General features: G+C 38.9%; 1 protein-coding gene across 3 annotated transcripts in view; it reads right to left on the reverse strand.

Moving 5' to 3' along the window:
• The window catches only part of PDGFD (platelet derived growth factor D), a 304,752-nt gene extending 288,357 nt beyond the window's left edge, over window positions 1–16,395 (reverse strand). For all 3 annotated transcript variants that reach the window (XM_043990870.1, XM_043990871.1, XM_043990869.1), the window contains exon 1: window positions 15,901–16,395. In XM_043990870.1, the coding sequence (XP_043846805.1) occupies window positions 15,901–16,024 (124 nt within the window). In that variant the 5' untranslated portion in view covers window positions 16,025–16,395. The remainder of the gene's footprint in view (window positions 1–15,900) is intronic.
• Window positions 16,396–16,735: the final 340 nt, after the last annotated feature.

Below are 16,735 nucleotides of genomic sequence, written 5' to 3' on the forward strand. Positions count from 1 at the left end.
ACTGCATGGGAACTGACACCCAGTACTTTCCTGGTGTTTTCCCATCTCTTTACTTTTATCCTTGCCATTTTCCCCCATTTAGAATGACCTGCTCCCAGTACAATCTACCAAATTCTTACCTAACCTTTGGGTCCCATTGCAAACCTCGGTTCTATGAAGCCTTAACAAAGAACTGAGCAGAAGTTATTGCTTCTTCCTCCTAGCCTCAATGACACTTCTATGTGCAACATAAATTAAGTAGTTATCATAAAATATCTTGTAATCTTCACATAGCCAACTAGAATAGAAGAACAGAAACTTTTATACTTTGTATCTCTCTTTTCCCTTCCTCACCTCAATTTCCTATTGCCTAGCCAAGTAGCCTGCATGTGAATAGTAGGTGTTCAGTAAATATCCATTCTACTGAATTCAGCAGTTCTGTCAGGAGCACCCCCATTCACGGACTTGAAGGTCAAAATTTTGCTGTTATCCTCTGACTTTTTAACTGTCATTTACCTCTCATATCCAAATCAGTCAACAAGTCCTGTTGATTGTACCAATGTAATATGGATGTCCACCATATAATATGAAGTCCACCACTTTATATATTCCATCATTACTTGTAATATATAGAATTGTAATTACTTGTAGTAGTAGTTTCCTTACAGATTTTTTTCTCACCTCTAGTCTTTAACACCCTGAACACACCCAAGTCCATTTTTTTTCTTCTGCCAGCTAGAACACATGTACAGATCTGGTCATATAATTTCTATTGTCAAAAATCTTTAGTGGATCACTATTGCCTACTAAAAAAAGAACAAATTCCTTAGCTTGGCTTTTAAGGCCTTCCAAAATCTGACTCCATTTGACACATCCAGAATTTCTTCAGATTATCCAAACACTCTAACCTCTAGTCAAATTCTGGTGGCCAAGTGGATACGATATTAGCCTGGAGTCAGGAAGACATGAATTCAAATTTGGCTTCGGACACTTATTAGTTTGTGATCCTGGGCAATCACTTAACCTCTGTTTGCCTCAGTTTCTTCAACTGAGGAAACTGGAAGTTCTAGAGACCAGGGTTTCTTAATAAGTGTCTATTTGTCGTTGGGCAAGTCACCATATTTCTGGTCCTCAGTTTCTTCACTTGTAAGTCGATGGGGCTTGTTTAGGTGATTTCTAATTTCCCTTCCAGTTCTAACTTAACTTTTCATGACTCTTGATAGTTTCCATAGGCCAGAGTGAGCCCAGCATCCACCGAATAATAACAACATCCACCTTGCAGTGTTGTTGAGAGAACAAATGAGATCATTTAAAAGTGCTTAGCATAGGACCTGACACAAAGTAGACAGAATATAAATGCTTCTTCCCTTTCCCTTTGTAGCCTCTGGGCCTTCACTCTTACCATTCCCCATGCTAGAATATCCTCCTTGCCCTTGCTCACCTGTTGAATTCCTACCCATCCTTTAAAGTTAGATAACACCACCTCTATGAAGCCTCCCTTTAATCTCCCTCATTAGCAACCTTCTCTCTTGGACTTCACAAAATGTTGTTTTAATCATAATATACACATTATGCATTTTTCTTTTCTTTTTCTTTTTTTTTTTTAGCAGACCTGTGAATTCAGTTCAATGGAACTTCCTATGAAGTAATGCCCTCTCTAAATACAAATTAACAGCTTCTATGCAACGCATTGCATTGAAGGGCTTCCAGGGAGGACTGCAGGTCAAGTGACTTGCCCATAGACACCACTCCATTATGTATCAGAGGAAAGACTTGAATCCAGACTGCTCTGATACCCAGTATCCCTCTCTCCATTACACACAGCGTCTTACACACGACTATGGTGTTTTATAGTCTATTCTGTCATATGTCTAATCCCCAAATAGACTGGGAGAATGTCTCAGTGAAACTTCATGTGTCTCCAGGCCTTAGTATATCTTCCTTTGGATACAGGTGATTCATATATTTGATCAACTGAATTTAATTGTTGAATGAATAACTGAATATGAGCACAAAGAAATTACAGAAACATTCAAATACATAATTTAAAGTACTTGCATTGAGCCATTGTATAATTCCTTATCTTTGTTACATCTTTCAGATTTGGAGAAATAGTAGGAATGCTTTAAAAAGAGTCAAGGAAAAATAGGACCAAAATAAACCTTGATAGAGCATGAAACCCATTTCTTACTTTTTAAATTAGAGGCAAACTGCATTTAACTATGTGGATATGTCCCGCTTCAAAAAGAATTTCAGGAAATTCCCAAATTCCCCTCATTTCATGTTTGTGTATTTTTCAACATGAATCCTTTTCAGTGTGTCTAATATAAATTTTTCTTCAAGTTGATCTCACTTTCTTTTGTCCTTTCTTGAATGGAAAATGTGAGAGTTTGTTCCTAGTCTCTCTATAAATAATTTTAAGTTATCTAGATTGTTTTAAAACCACCCTTCAACCTTCTCTTTGGCTCGTCTCTGAACACATCATGGACTCTCAATAAACACTGGGCAGCAACCACAATGTCAGGCTCCCAAATTCAGCATGCAGCCTTCTACACACCTGAGGCCAAAGAAGAGAATCTGGTTTTGAAATAACAAAAATAAAGTATCACAAAATATGAAGCATGCCATCATATTCTGATTTACTTCTAAGAAAATACTAAAATAGTGTCCATAATTCTATGTCAATATGAAAGCACTTAGTCAATAAAAATCATTCAATGAAAAGACTAAATCTAAATCATTCCAGGTTCTTCTCTCTCTAATCTATCCTTCAAATAGCTGCAAAATTAATCTTCCTAATGCATAGCTCTGACCAAGTCTTTCCCCTACTGAAAAATATTAAGTGCCACTGATCCTTCTCAGACTTTTCTGATGAATCATCATTGATGTCCCTTCCCTCTAACCAGTAGCATGCCCCTGTGTTCTGTCCTGGGCCCTTTCCTCTCTACCCTCTTTTGCTTCATCCACTGATTGGTCAGCACAATGACCAATCATGATTTTAGAGGAGCAATTCTGACCAAGAGGGTTAAATTCAGGGAACATAATATGCATGCATACATAAATTCACATATACACATATATAAACATATACATATATGTGAATACATACATCTATATATTTACAGAGAAGAGAGGAGAGGAGAGGAGAGGAGATTGCTAATGTGGAAATTTGTATTAATTGACATGCATTTGTGTTTTGTGGTTAGGTGTCTCACTTTATTTTTTTTCTTTTATCAGTGATGGGGACAGAATATAGATGGGAAAAGTAGATTATTGTTCATTGAAAAAATACAATTTAATTTTTAAAATTAGTTGAACAGGGGGCAGATAGGTGGCACAGTGGATAGAGTACTGGCCCTGGAATCAGGAGTACCTGACAAGTGACCCTGGGCAAGTCACTTAACCCCAATTGCCTCACTAAAAATAAAAATCAGTTGAACCCATGGGGGCTGGTGAGATCATATAAATGACCCCCAAAGTCCACACATTCAGAGTTCATCTCATTCCTGGGCTCTAGTCCTGTGCAAAAACTACTTGCTGAACATCTAGATCTGAATGTCTGATAGATATCCCAAACTCAACATGAGTTCTGTTTTAGATATTATCTTTAACCTTAAACTCACCTTTCTGCCTAATACCCTACTTATTTTTTTAGTACTACCACTCTTTTAGTTGTCCAGATTTACAATGTAGGAATAATCCTCAATAATTCACTCTTTTCTGCCCCTCATCCAATTAGTTTTCAAATATTATCAATTCTACATCCTTAACAGCTATCATATCTACCTCTTCTCTATTAATATTACAACTATGCTTGCCCACAGTGTCATTACTTCTTGCCTGGACTATTGCACTAGTTTCCTAATTAGTCTCCCTAAATCCAATCCCTTCCTTCCCTAATCCATCCTCCACACATAGTTGTCAAACTGATATTGCAAAAGCACCAGTTTGATCATATCATTTCCCTGGTCAACAAGCTTCAGCAACTCTCTAATGCATCTAAGTTAAAATATAAATTCTATTGTTTATTTCACATTTGCCTCCAACCCATATTTATAAATTAATGAGTTACATATTGCTCACCTTCATTCATTCAGATTTAGCCTACCTAACATCCTACTTGATGTCTTCCATATACAACATTCCATCTCCTTCTTCTATACCTTGACAAAGGCTGTCCACCACATTTTCACCCACAACTCTACCTCTTAGCATCCCTACCTTTCCTCAAGGATCAGGTTCCACCAACTTCAAAAGGCCTTTTTTGATTCTCACAGTTGTCAGTGTCTACTTCCCCTAAATTCCTATGTATAGATATAGATTTATACAATATATCTATATGCTATATAACAACCATATCATAGATATAGATTCTGGATAACAACTACATGTCACATGTTTCTATACACACACATATATATATGCATACATACATATTATATGCGTGTGTGTATGAAATGTAAGTAGAATGCAAGTTTCTTGATGACAGTCTAACTTTGTTTTTGTATTTCCCAGAGTAGAACATGATGCCCAACACATGGTAGGTGCTTAATGAATTCTTCACAGAATTTGAGAGTTAGCAGGGACCTCATCAGCCATCTAGACCAATCCATACACAAAAAGAATCCCCACTAGCACATGCCTGAAAAATGGATGTTCAGTCTTGGTTAGAAGACCTCCAAAGAGGAGAACATTCCATCTCCCAAGATAGTCTGTTCCAATTTTGGACTTCTCTAATTATAAGGAAGTTTTCCTAAGTTTTTTTGTTTGTTTGTTTTTTGTTTTGTTTTGTTTTGTTTTTGGTGAGGCAATTGGGGTTAAGTGACTTGCCCAGAGTCACACAGCTAGTAACTAACTGTTAAGTGTCTGAGATCAGATTTGAACTCAGGTCCTCCTGACTCCAAGGCCGGTGCTCTATCCACTGTGCCACCTAGCTGCCCCAGTTATTCTAAGTTTTAAAGCCTAAATTAGCCCCTTATCCACATCTACTCATTTCTCCTGGTTCTTTTCCATGGGGCCAAATAAAACAAGTTTTTTCCCAAACACTTGAAGGTAGCTTTCAAGAACTGCTTCCCCTCCCTTATGACTCTTCTCCAGGAAAAAAAAATCCCTAGTTATTTCAATGAATTCTCATATGATATATCTCCAAGGCCCATCACCATTGTGAATGCTATCTCTAGGATACTTTCCTGCTTAACTTCTTAATCCATTATACCTACAACTGAACAAAATACTCCAGGTAAAATTTGATAAGGGAAAAGAACAATGAGATTATCACATTTCTACTCCTGGAAAACTAGGTACCTGGATTGAATCCAAGGTCACATTTGTTTTATTTTTCCTGCCACATTCTACTGGTCATCCACATTGCAATAGTTGTCTGTTAAACCACCAAGATCTTTATTAGAACAACCATTGTCTGCCCATGACTCCCCCATCTCATATTTGTCTAGTTGATTTTTGTTCCCAAGTGCAGTATTTTCCATTTATCCCTCACTTATCATCTTATCAGTCTCAGTCTAAAGGTCTCACCTGTCAAGATACTCTTGGATCTGAAGTTTCCCATTGTGCCAGTCAACACTGTGTCACCTAAATATCTGATGAGTATAATATCTATATCTTCTCTTAAGTCACAGATAAAAGTATTGAATAGTATGGATCCAAGTAAAGCTCTCAGGGTGATCTCCTGCTATGTTTACATTGAACAATTAACAGCAACTGTTTGAGTTCCAACCTCTTCTCAACCCATTTGACTGTATATTCATCTGATCCATATTTTTCCATCATGTCTATAAAACAGTGTTAAGTATTTAATCAGATAATTACTAAAATTAACATTAGTAGATACAGACCTCAAAGAGATCAAAGAAAGAGGAAAATGATTTGTATGTACAAAACATTTAGCAGCAATTTTCCCGGTGGAAAATATCTTGAAGCTATGGTAATGCTCATCAACCAAGAAATGTCTGGACAAATTATGACATAAGAGTAAAATGAAATACTATTGAACTAAAAGAATTTATGAGGAGGATGTATTCAGAGAAACTTGTGAAGGCGTCTATGAACTGATGCAGACAGTGAGCAAAACAGGAGAACAATTTATGCAATAGCAATAGCATTGTACAAACAAATAACTGAAAAAAATGAGAACTTTGATCAATACAATGGCCAACAATGAAGGTTCCAGAGAACTTCTTATTAAACTTGCTCCTTGCATCCTTACAAAGAGTGTATAGATTCAGGATTTAGACTTAGACATATATAGATATTTTTGGACATGGCCAATATAGTAATTTGTTTGGCTCTACTATTCACATCTGTTTACAAGAGTTTTGCTTTTCTCTGTTTACAATGGGGGCAAGGAGTATAGGAGGAAGACAGAGAAGATTTTTAAAATGAAAAAATAAACTTAAAAAAGTGATTTTGCCAAAATATAGATAAACTATTTCCATGCTATTACCCTCATTTTTACTACCTTAACAGTCATGTTAAAGAAGGATAAGAAGTTAGTCTGACATGACTTTTTCTTGATAAACTTTGAAGATGGGCAGCTAGGTGACTCAGTGGATAAAGCATTGGCCCTGGATTCAAGAGGACCTGAGTTCAAATCCGACCTCAAACACTTGCCAGTTACTAGCTGTGTGATCCTGGGCAAGTCACTTACCCCTTATTGTCCCACAAAAAGAGAGAGGGAGAGAGAGAGAGAGGGAGAGAGAGAGAGAGAGAGAGAGAGAGAGAGAGAGAGAGAGAGAGAGAGAGAGAGAGAAAAGAAAAGAAAGATAAACCTTGAAGATTCCTTATAATCACTGCTTTCCCAAAATTGAGGATGCATGTATAGAACTTTCATCTTTGTTATTGTCATTATCATTATCATCATCCTTCACTTGCACTTGCGGAAATACTTGGCTTTCTTTCAAGCCTAGTGCAGGTGCCACTTCCTTCAGGAAGTCTTCCCTGATGCCACTTTTTTTTTAAGTGAGGCAATTGGGGTTAAGTGACTTGCCCAGGGTTACATAGCTAGTAAGTGTTAAGTGTCTGAGGCCGAATATGAACTCAGGTACTCCTGACTCCAGGGCTGGTACCCTATCCACTGCACCACCTAGCTGCCCCTCTGATGCCACTTTTGCTTTTGTTTTGTTTTTGTTTTTGTTTTTGTTTTTGTTTTTAGTGAGGCAATTGGGGTTAAGTGACTTGCCCAGGGTTACATGGCTAGTAAGTGTTAAGTGTCTGAGGCCGAATTTGAACTCAGATATTCCTGACTCCAGGGCTGGTACTCTATCCACTGCACCACCTAGCTGCCCCTCTGATGCCACTTTTGATAAAAATTATACCTGTGTACATTCTTTCTTTCCAGGATCATGTAAAATCCTGAAAGCCAGTGTGGGTGTCATTTGTGGTTTTGTATTCCTAGCACCTAACACACTACCTAAAACATAATAGATACTTTCAAATGTTTCTTGAATCTCTCCCTTCTTTTGGAGTGCTTTGTCTGCATTTCTTTGGCAGCTAGCTTAAGTTGGAAGTACTGCCAGACTTAGAATCAGGAAGGCTTAAATTTGAATCCTGACTCAGATACTTACTAGCTTTGTGACTGAGCAAGTCACTGAAACCCTCTCAATCTTAGGTTCCTTGTCTTTAACACAGAAATACTAATAACTGATGGCTGTGGGTATCAAGTGAGATAACATGAAGCAATCTCCTTTGTATCATCCCATTTTGTATACATATCATATTCCTTTTCTTTATATTCTAGGCAGTAACCAACTGGTCACTACATACCTAGGACTATATGCCTAACCCAGTCTCTTGTACATAGCAGACAATTAGTAAATATTTGTTGATCAAATTATTAATGGTTTTGAACGAAAGCCATCTTTCAAAAATGAAAGCCAGTTCAGCAAAATTCTCTGGCTCCTAATGACACAAATGTTTCCATTTCATTCTGCATAAACTATCAAGATGCAGGATTAATTTATCATCTTTAAATATAATTGTATATCTCAGCATGCCTGGAGGAGGGGAAAAGAGGAATAATTACTAATGTATGCCTGCTAGAAAGAAGGAACTCCTTGAGTGCCAAAAGATCAATCCTCCAAAGACATCCCCTACCTGCATGTGTACTTTAGAGTCCCCTTGTCTCACTTCTTTATTTATAACTTACATTTGGCCCTTGGAGAACAAGCCAGAAACACCACACAGGGAGTAATCAGAATATGGTTTCTTTGCAGCACTTCTCTTGGATTCCTTCCCTTATGCCATTAAATATTATTCCCCTGAAGCTTTTTTTTTCAGAATCTGTCTTTCATATGAGAGTTAATAAAAATATTGCAGTGTCAGTTTTGGGGTTGACACATATAATGTGGGTTACTTTTTTTGTCAATCAAGTGCATTCAGTTACAACATTAGCTGTTTATTGTCCATAAGATGAACCTCACTAGATCATCAAAACTATTTCTTCCTGCTTGGTGATTCTCCTCCATCCAAAAGAAGCTAAGCTTTAATTGTGGTCACCTTTGAACACCAACAGTTTGAAGGTTTGAGACATAAAGTAGCCAGGTTCCAAAATCCCTAGGAAGCCAGAATGCTGAAAGCAGTTAGAGTGGATTCTGTTTCACCTTCCTTAATAATTGAGAGTGTCTCAAAGTTGAATGGGCTACCTAGGGAGGTATTTCATTGGTGGTGTTGTTTGTCCTTCGTTCTGGAAGAGGATCATGATATCTGGAGGTGATGTCATTATTTGAACTGGATTGGACTTAAGTGAGGGAGGGCTGTGCAAAATCACCAGCCTCACTTTGTCCTCCAGAGTCATCTGGGTCCAGGGCAAGATATACATCAGGATGACAGAAGATGGTCCCAGATATCTGAGGCAATTGGGGTTGAGTGCCCAGGGTCACACGGCTAATGTCAAGTGTCTGAGGCTGGATTTGAACTCAAGTCCTCCTGACTCCAGTGCCAGTGCTCTATCCACTGTGCCACCTAACTATACATGTTAATTGGTTAACCATCGCTGATGGTCTTCAAGCAAAGTCTAGATGCCCTCTAGTCAGATGTGTTATATTGGACATTTTTTTCATAGGTTGCACATTAAGACCATTGAGTTTCCTCAGAAATGTGACTGTGGTTGATTCTGGTGTCTACTACTATACACAAGAATGAAGAAATTGACCATGGACTTCAATCTTACTTAGAGAAGGCTAGAGGAATTCCCTGACTATTACTCTCCATTGTCAGAATATCTCTCTCTCTCTCTTTTTTTTTTTAAGTAAGGCAATTGGGGTTAAGTGACTTGCCCAGGGTCACAAAGCTAGTAAGTGTTAAGTGTCTGAGGCCAGATTTGAACTCAGGTACTCCTGACTCCAGGGCCAGTGCTCTATCCACTGCGCCACCTAGTTGCCCCCCAATGCACCACCTAGTTGCCCCATCAGAATATCTCTTAAGCCAAACCCTTGCTGAAAGGGGCTTCCAGGAAAATTATCACAGGGTACTTAAGAGGTGCATAGCTCTAAAGATGGATGAGCCCCGAGAGGCAATCTATTCTAATTCCATCATTTCACAGATGAAAAAACTGAGGCTTTTTTGTGTTAAGCGATTTGTCCAAGGTCACACAAGCAGTAGAAATAGGAGGTAAGATTTAACCCAGGGCCTCTGACTTGTTAGCAATATTTCTACTATACAACTCTAATTCACTGCTTTGATGCATCTTTATTGATAATGACTGCCTAGGATGTCCAGCCAAGGAAGACAAGTTCAGATGGATTTAAATTCTCATCAAATATAACTTTTCAACCATTCACCAATGGAAATGTCAACTCAGAGATCCCCATGTCACTGGTAACTAAACAATGGAAAGTTGGTGGTTCCCATTTACTCTAAATACTAGTTCTCAGCTTGTTTGGTGTTATGGACACCTTGGTAGTGTGGTGAAGTCTACTGACCCCTTCTCTTTTTAAATGCATAAATTACCTAATATTATATAAGAAACAAATTATTTAGAGATATGAAAATATTTTAAAGTAAGTTTAGAGATCCCAAATTAAAAACTTCTCTCAAGTGAAGTCAACTCCTAGAAATGCCCAATATCAGTAAAACCAGTGGGGAAAGGGTCAAGAGTAGGGCATTGTGAATCAGCTCCAGTGACTTTTTCTATTTTGGTAAAAAAAAATAGAATTACTGGACAGGATCCTGGAGCCACTACTTTGTACTCATGAGACAGTTTTAATGAATGGAGTTCAAAAGTGAACCACCTAGAAGAAAAAAGATAGAGACTATGACTAAGTTCTCCGAACAATATACAGAAATCTGGAGTGTTACATAGGAAGTGACTCTGAAGCCAAGAATCTTCAGAGTGGCACAGAAGAACCACTAAGCATGACTCATTTGACATCAATTACCCCAAATTGTGTTTCAGAACAATATAAGGCAGCTAGATGGCGCAGTGGATAAAGCACTGGCTTTGGATTCAGGAGGACCTGAGTTCAAATCCAGCCTTAGACACCTGACACTTAACTAGCTGTGTGACCCTGGGCAAGTCACTTAACCCTCATTGCCTTGCAAAAAAAAAACAACAATATATATAAGTTTTATGAACCTAAAAGGGGAAAAAAAGTAGAACTTCATACAGGGCCATTCGGTGAAACCCAGGCACAGTTGACATAGTTCTGATTCACATCTAGAAGGGCTATTTCCCTATTATGAACTCTTCCACTACATGAAGCCCAGACATCTATTAAAATTTACCTGTAATCTCTTTCAATAAGTTGACCAATTGCTATGAAATAAAGGTTATTTCCCAATTAAACACGTAATGACCACAATGCCCTACAATTCCTTATAAGATGTGATTTTAATACCCTATTTATTAGAAAGAATTCACACCAAAATTTGTTGCAGTAGAATGTTAATTTTGTCCATAGGTTGTGAGACATTTTTTAAGATAACATTTTACCAAGTTCTCTTTTAAATTTTCATGTTCCTTAAGGTTTTGTCTTTCAACCCTAGTCATAGTGCTATTTTCAGGTGGCATGGCTAATTTTAGAAACAAATGACCATTTAAAAACAAATGCAACAGTTAGAGTAATGGAGCTTGTCTCCCCATCCCCACAGGAAGTGAGGAAAATTCAAATCCTTTCCCTTCATTGCAAAGGTAGGGGACTATGGGAATAGAATAATGCATATACTATCAGATATGGTCAGTGTGTTGTTTGGATTTGTTCAACTAATCCCCCTTTTTGTTTCTTAATCTTAGTAATAAATGGAAGGAAGATGAATTTGGAAATAAAGTTTACATTAAAACAGAAGAAATAAATTAAAATTAATTTAGGCATGTAACTATAAGGACACCATTAGAAACACTGCAAATACAACAGTTGATTCTCAGCTACTAAAATATTAAAATGTCGAATGGCTCTAAATTCAGTATTTGAGTCACCCACACCTGTACTTTCTGAAAGCAAGACAAAAATCAAAACTGTCAGCTTAAGAGGTCAACTACAATTTTAGCATCCTTAGCTGGAAGTTGTACCTAGTTAGGCTTAGTAATCAGAAAAGAATCAAATCATTGTTACTGTCTTGATCTTGATACTGAATTAATTACTATTACAAAAATCCTATCATTTCAGGGACTACAAAAAAGAAAATCTGCAACCTTTCCCCCCTAGAAATATAGAAATATACTTAAAAACTAAAGCAATTTGAATAACAGTGAACAAAGAACATTAAAAATGGTGATAATGAATAGGAGAAATTACTAATGTTCTACAGAATCTTTTCAGTCCTCTAAAACTATAGGACCTTAAGATCTCTTCTTGAGGATACAAAACCTAACTCCATTGAATAATGATGATGATAGTTTGAATAAACTATCATGGTTAGATGTTAAAAGAAAGGGGGCAGCTAGGTGGCACAGTGGATAGAGCACTGGCCCTGGAGTCAGGAGTACCTGAGTTCAAATCCGGCCTCAGACACATAACACTTACTAGCTGTGTGACCCTGGGCAAGTCACTTAACCCCAATTGCCTCACTAAATAAATAAATAAATAAATAAATAAATAAATAAATAAATAAGATGTTAAAAGAAAAATTAAAAAGTCAATGCAGACTTAACTTTAGGGCAGATCTAAAGAAGGCAAAGGGGAAAGGCCAAAAACATCAGGTAACAGTAACTGAGCCATTACCCAGGGTAGGAGAGAAGGATGGAGAGTGTTATTACCACATCTTCCATTAGGCTTAATTGGTAGCTCTGTATGTTCATAGTTGCCGATGCTGTAAGATCAATCATAATATCCTCCCTTTGCAAGGATTATCAAGTACACCCTATGGATACAGCACAGGATAGCCACAAAAGCACTGGACTAGCCAGGTTCCCCTGTCTGTTGATACATATGATCATGTGGCCATGGACAAGGCACAATCACTTTGAACTTTAGTTTCTGCAGCTAAAAAATAGGGCTAAAAACTACAATGCCTACCTCCCAAGATTACTATTTAGAAATTTAAAAATTAATTGTAAGTGTTAGTACAAGTTGGATTTTTATTAAGGAGACCTCTTTTTATCATATCTAATACCTTTATCCTTGGGAGTTGGGGATAGAAATCTGTGATTTCATTGCTGTAGGGAATTCTCAATGAGGATTCCTCTATGAATGCACTATAGAGAGTTCTAAATTGGAGAGTTGGCATAATGGCCTAGTGTCATGCAGCCAGTATATGTCAGAAGTAGAACTTGAATCCAAGCCTCCTGGGTCAAAGACCAACTCTCTAGCCCCTGCACTCCATTGCCTCTAGTTTTTCTTTTTATTTTCTCTTAATTAATAACTAGGTAATTGCCCCTCTCCCCCCTCCTTTCACCATCACTTTCACACCTCATGAGCAAACATAGCAGGAGGAAAGAATGGAGTCAAGAAGGCCTCATTGTGTTGCCTTTCAGTGTGAAGACAGTTATATATGTTACTGGCTTCTGAACTTTTTTTGGGGGGGTGGGGGGTGAGGCAATTGGGGTTAAGTGACTTACCCAGGGTCACACAGCTGGTAAGCGTCAAGTGTCTGAGGCCAGATTTGAACTCAGGTCCTCCTGACTCCAGGGTGGGTGCTCTATCCACTGTGCCACCTAGCTGCCCCTGGCTTCTGAACTTTTAAGCAGGAACCATGATGACTTTGAGGATCTCTTTGGGAACTTTAAAATCGTTGATATTCAGTATGCCAGATTCCTCAAAGTAATAAGTGACTCTCTGGTTGTTAAATATCATTGTTGGGGCACCTAGGTGGCACAGTGGATAGAGCACCCACCCTGGAGTCAGGAGGACCTGAGTTCAAATCTGGCCTCAGACACTTAACGCTTACCAGCTGTGTGACCCTGGGCAAGTCATTTAACCCCAACTGCCTCACACACACATAAAAAATCATTGTTATTGTTCATAGGTTTTGATGCTTCCCCCAATTTATATTACGTCATTTTTGCAAGCCTATTCCTTATAATTATGAGTATAGTCAGCTGACTGAGCACCTGGTTTAATAATTAGCATCTTTATAATCTTTGAAAGTTTGCAAAGCATTTTACATATGTTAACTCATTTCATTTGTTTTAACCCAAAGATCTGTACAGTGGCTAGCATGGCAATAAGTTAAATATCCTTGAAACTGAAATACCATTTATTAAGTGACCACTTCAGTGTACAGGATGACGCTCCTACTAAGTGAAATAGCTGGGTAGCTTCACCAATTCTGATGCCTCCATATGGAAGCCACAAGTTATTTCAAAGTTATTAATAGAAACCCTTTACAAAGGAATTCCCCTTTAACACTTCCTGAAGTCCATAAAACTTGTCATTTAACATGAGCCACCATTTTGAATCATTTAAAATATGACTTCCTTTTGGAATTGCCCCAAAATACGTTCCTTCCAGGATCATTAATTGCACACTATATAAATGTATTTTCTTCCCTTTTTCTTGCCATCCTCCAACCGTCATCCCATCTATTTTGGTTGGAGGATGGGTCTGGTTTTTGTAAAGTCTCAAGTTTTCTGGGCTGATCAAAATTTGAACTAATATCAACTATTTCAGTTGTTGTTTAAAATAGTTAGTTTTAAATGCCAGGAAATCCAGGGTGAGTTTCAAAATTCTGAAAAAACAAAGTACTCCCAAATCTACATCCATCAAACACCCTCACAATTGAAACAAAGAATGAGTAACTTTTCTTCCAGGAGGTCACACTCAAGCATGCAAATCAATCTGTCAAGACCTTCTTATATCTGACTCTTGAATTTGTGAACAGTTCTTACATACTTCCCACTTGTGCCCTCCCTCCCCCCCCACGCACAATTATTTCTTGTCAGTGAAATTTGGAGATACAGGATTATTACCTAGGTATAGCTGAAAAAAAAATACGTGTAAAATGAAATAGAATTGTCATTCAATAAATAGCCACAAGAAAACTTTAATAAGGAGTCTGAAAAATGTAATATTTAACCTGAGGTGGGGAGAATTTAAGAATGAAATTTATGAAATCTTAAAGTCCCAAGCCTTGGCAAGGCTGCCCATGAAAATAACCTTTGCTTCAAGCAAGGATTGGAGGTAATTAAAAGTGTAACATATAGTACCTTCTTACATGAAAATGCTATATCGAAATAATTTCATTCTACATAGATCACGTTTGGATAGAAGGTTGCCTACCTTTACAAAAACAAACAAAATACAAAACAAAACAAAAACTTCTTTGTTTTTGATGAACATAGCATGCCCTAAAATCCAGTCTTGTCATCATCAAGTTCAATAAAATTTCTTTCTGCAAAGCTGAAAAGTTTCTAAGTAAAGCTCAAGTTAAGTACATATCAGAAAGTTCTTACAAAGGCACCAAATAGCTAATATCTGCCAAGTAATCTAGGCTTGGAAGTGCCTAAACCACAAACAGCATAACAGCAAAGATATTAAGAAGAGGTTGAGTCCAAAGAGAGACAGTGTTTGCTCTCTTATCTGAGTATAAGATCAGGGCGGGGAATACAGAGAAAGAAGATGTCAATACAGGTGGGCATCAGAAATTCCTGTTACCTGTCTAGAATGTATGCTTCGGATGTAAGCTAAAGAAAATAAATATCTCACGGAGGCTCTAAAAAGTCCATAAACTCAATCACTGCCTTTGAAGAGGCTTTGCCCTGGGATGAGGGAATACTCAAGGTGAAACTCTTATCACTGACTGGAACTTGACTTGGGACAGCTGTTTCTAGGACTGACCTCAGCTCCTTGCAAAAGAGGTTGCAATCCCTCTGGGAAAGGATCTGAGACTGAGCCTAACAGTGCCCACCAGGACTAGCAGCAACTGCTGGCATGCTAATCCCCTTTCCAGCAATGCTGAACCCATTTCAGAACCACTCTAAACTTCAATGAGAAATTCATTTGTGGGGAATAGGTTCTGCTGAGGTTTCTATTGCTATCGCTTCCTCGCCACACACTTTGCCCCATCTTCTATTAAAATTGGGAATAGCTTTTAACCCTAGTAGTGAAAACTGGGTTAGGGTGTAGACAATGACAAAGCACTACTTTAACAGAAAGGACGCCAAGCCTCATAGAAGTAATTTCTTCATTCATCATAATCAGAAGCACTCACTCCTAGACTTTCTTAGTCTAAAAAGTTAGGAGTCAGACAAAGAAGCGACGCAGACCACAACTTTGAGCAACTGAAGGAAGCAAGCCATCCTGACAACTGGTACAGCACAGTGACTGGCCACTTAGAGGAGTGAACTATTTGAATCTCCCTTATGAACTCCCTTACTTCCCCCAACCCCAGCCGGAGCTCTACTAGGGTGAAATTTTATTGAATGGGGGGAAGGAGTAGGATCCCCGTGCCAGCACCCCTAAACCCTTGCAAAGCCTTCGGCGCTTAAAGCTACCTTGAAGCAACCAGAAATAAAGTTTGAGCATTACTTACCATCTCTCCTGAGGTTAGAAGAGCGCAAGGCTTTAATAGATCCGCTCTGCGGAATCGCTGAAGTGTCCCGATAGCTACAAAAGTTTGCGCACACTATAGTGTACAAGAGGATGAGTCGGTACATCGGGATTCGCGTCCCTGGGCCCACGTTACTCCAAGAAAAACCTGGGCTTCCCCACCAAGGGAGTCCTGCACCTCACTGCTGCCTGCTCTAGAGTCGCGCCACTGGAAAGAATCCGCGGCCGCTGCTGGCTCTGCTAGTCGCCGAGTTCTCCCCAAACTTCCTGCATGCTGAAGTTTGCGAGCCTTGTGTGTGGGTGCAGCGCTTTGACTGGACAAACAGCAGGTTGATTTCCTCCCCACAGCCCCTCCGGTGGCCAGCAAGGGCAGCTGCAGAGGGAGGATCCAGATGTGCCTGTACGGGTCCTGGTCCAGACCCAGCTTGCGCCCCTAACTGAACCTGGGCAGCCACTGCGGCAGTCAGCCTCTGCCTCTGAGCTGCGCATACAGTATGCTATGGGAAGCTAGAGGCTGGAGTGCAAAAGCTTCCTCCAGGCGACTAAGAGCTGCCCTGGCTACTGAGCATGCCCAGTGTCGAATTAGGAATGAGCTCTTCCCCCTTTTGGGGCTTGGACTGGGACTTCGAGTACTAGAGAAAAAAGAAAGGAAGTAAAGGACAGAGATTATGAGTACACCTGGAAAAGGAGAGAGGGCTGGGAAGAGCAGGAGTACTCATCTGTCCCCAATTGTACCCCACTTGTATCCTTTCCTGCCCAGCGCACAATGCCCAACTGTCTCCAGGTTTATCATCTCAACATTCTCCAACTTGAATAAC

Source organism: Dromiciops gliroides, chromosome 3 (assembly GCF_019393635.1).
Source record: "Dromiciops gliroides isolate mDroGli1 chromosome 3, mDroGli1.pri, whole genome shotgun sequence".
NCBI lineage: Eukaryota > Metazoa > Chordata > Mammalia > Microbiotheria > Microbiotheriidae > Dromiciops > Dromiciops gliroides.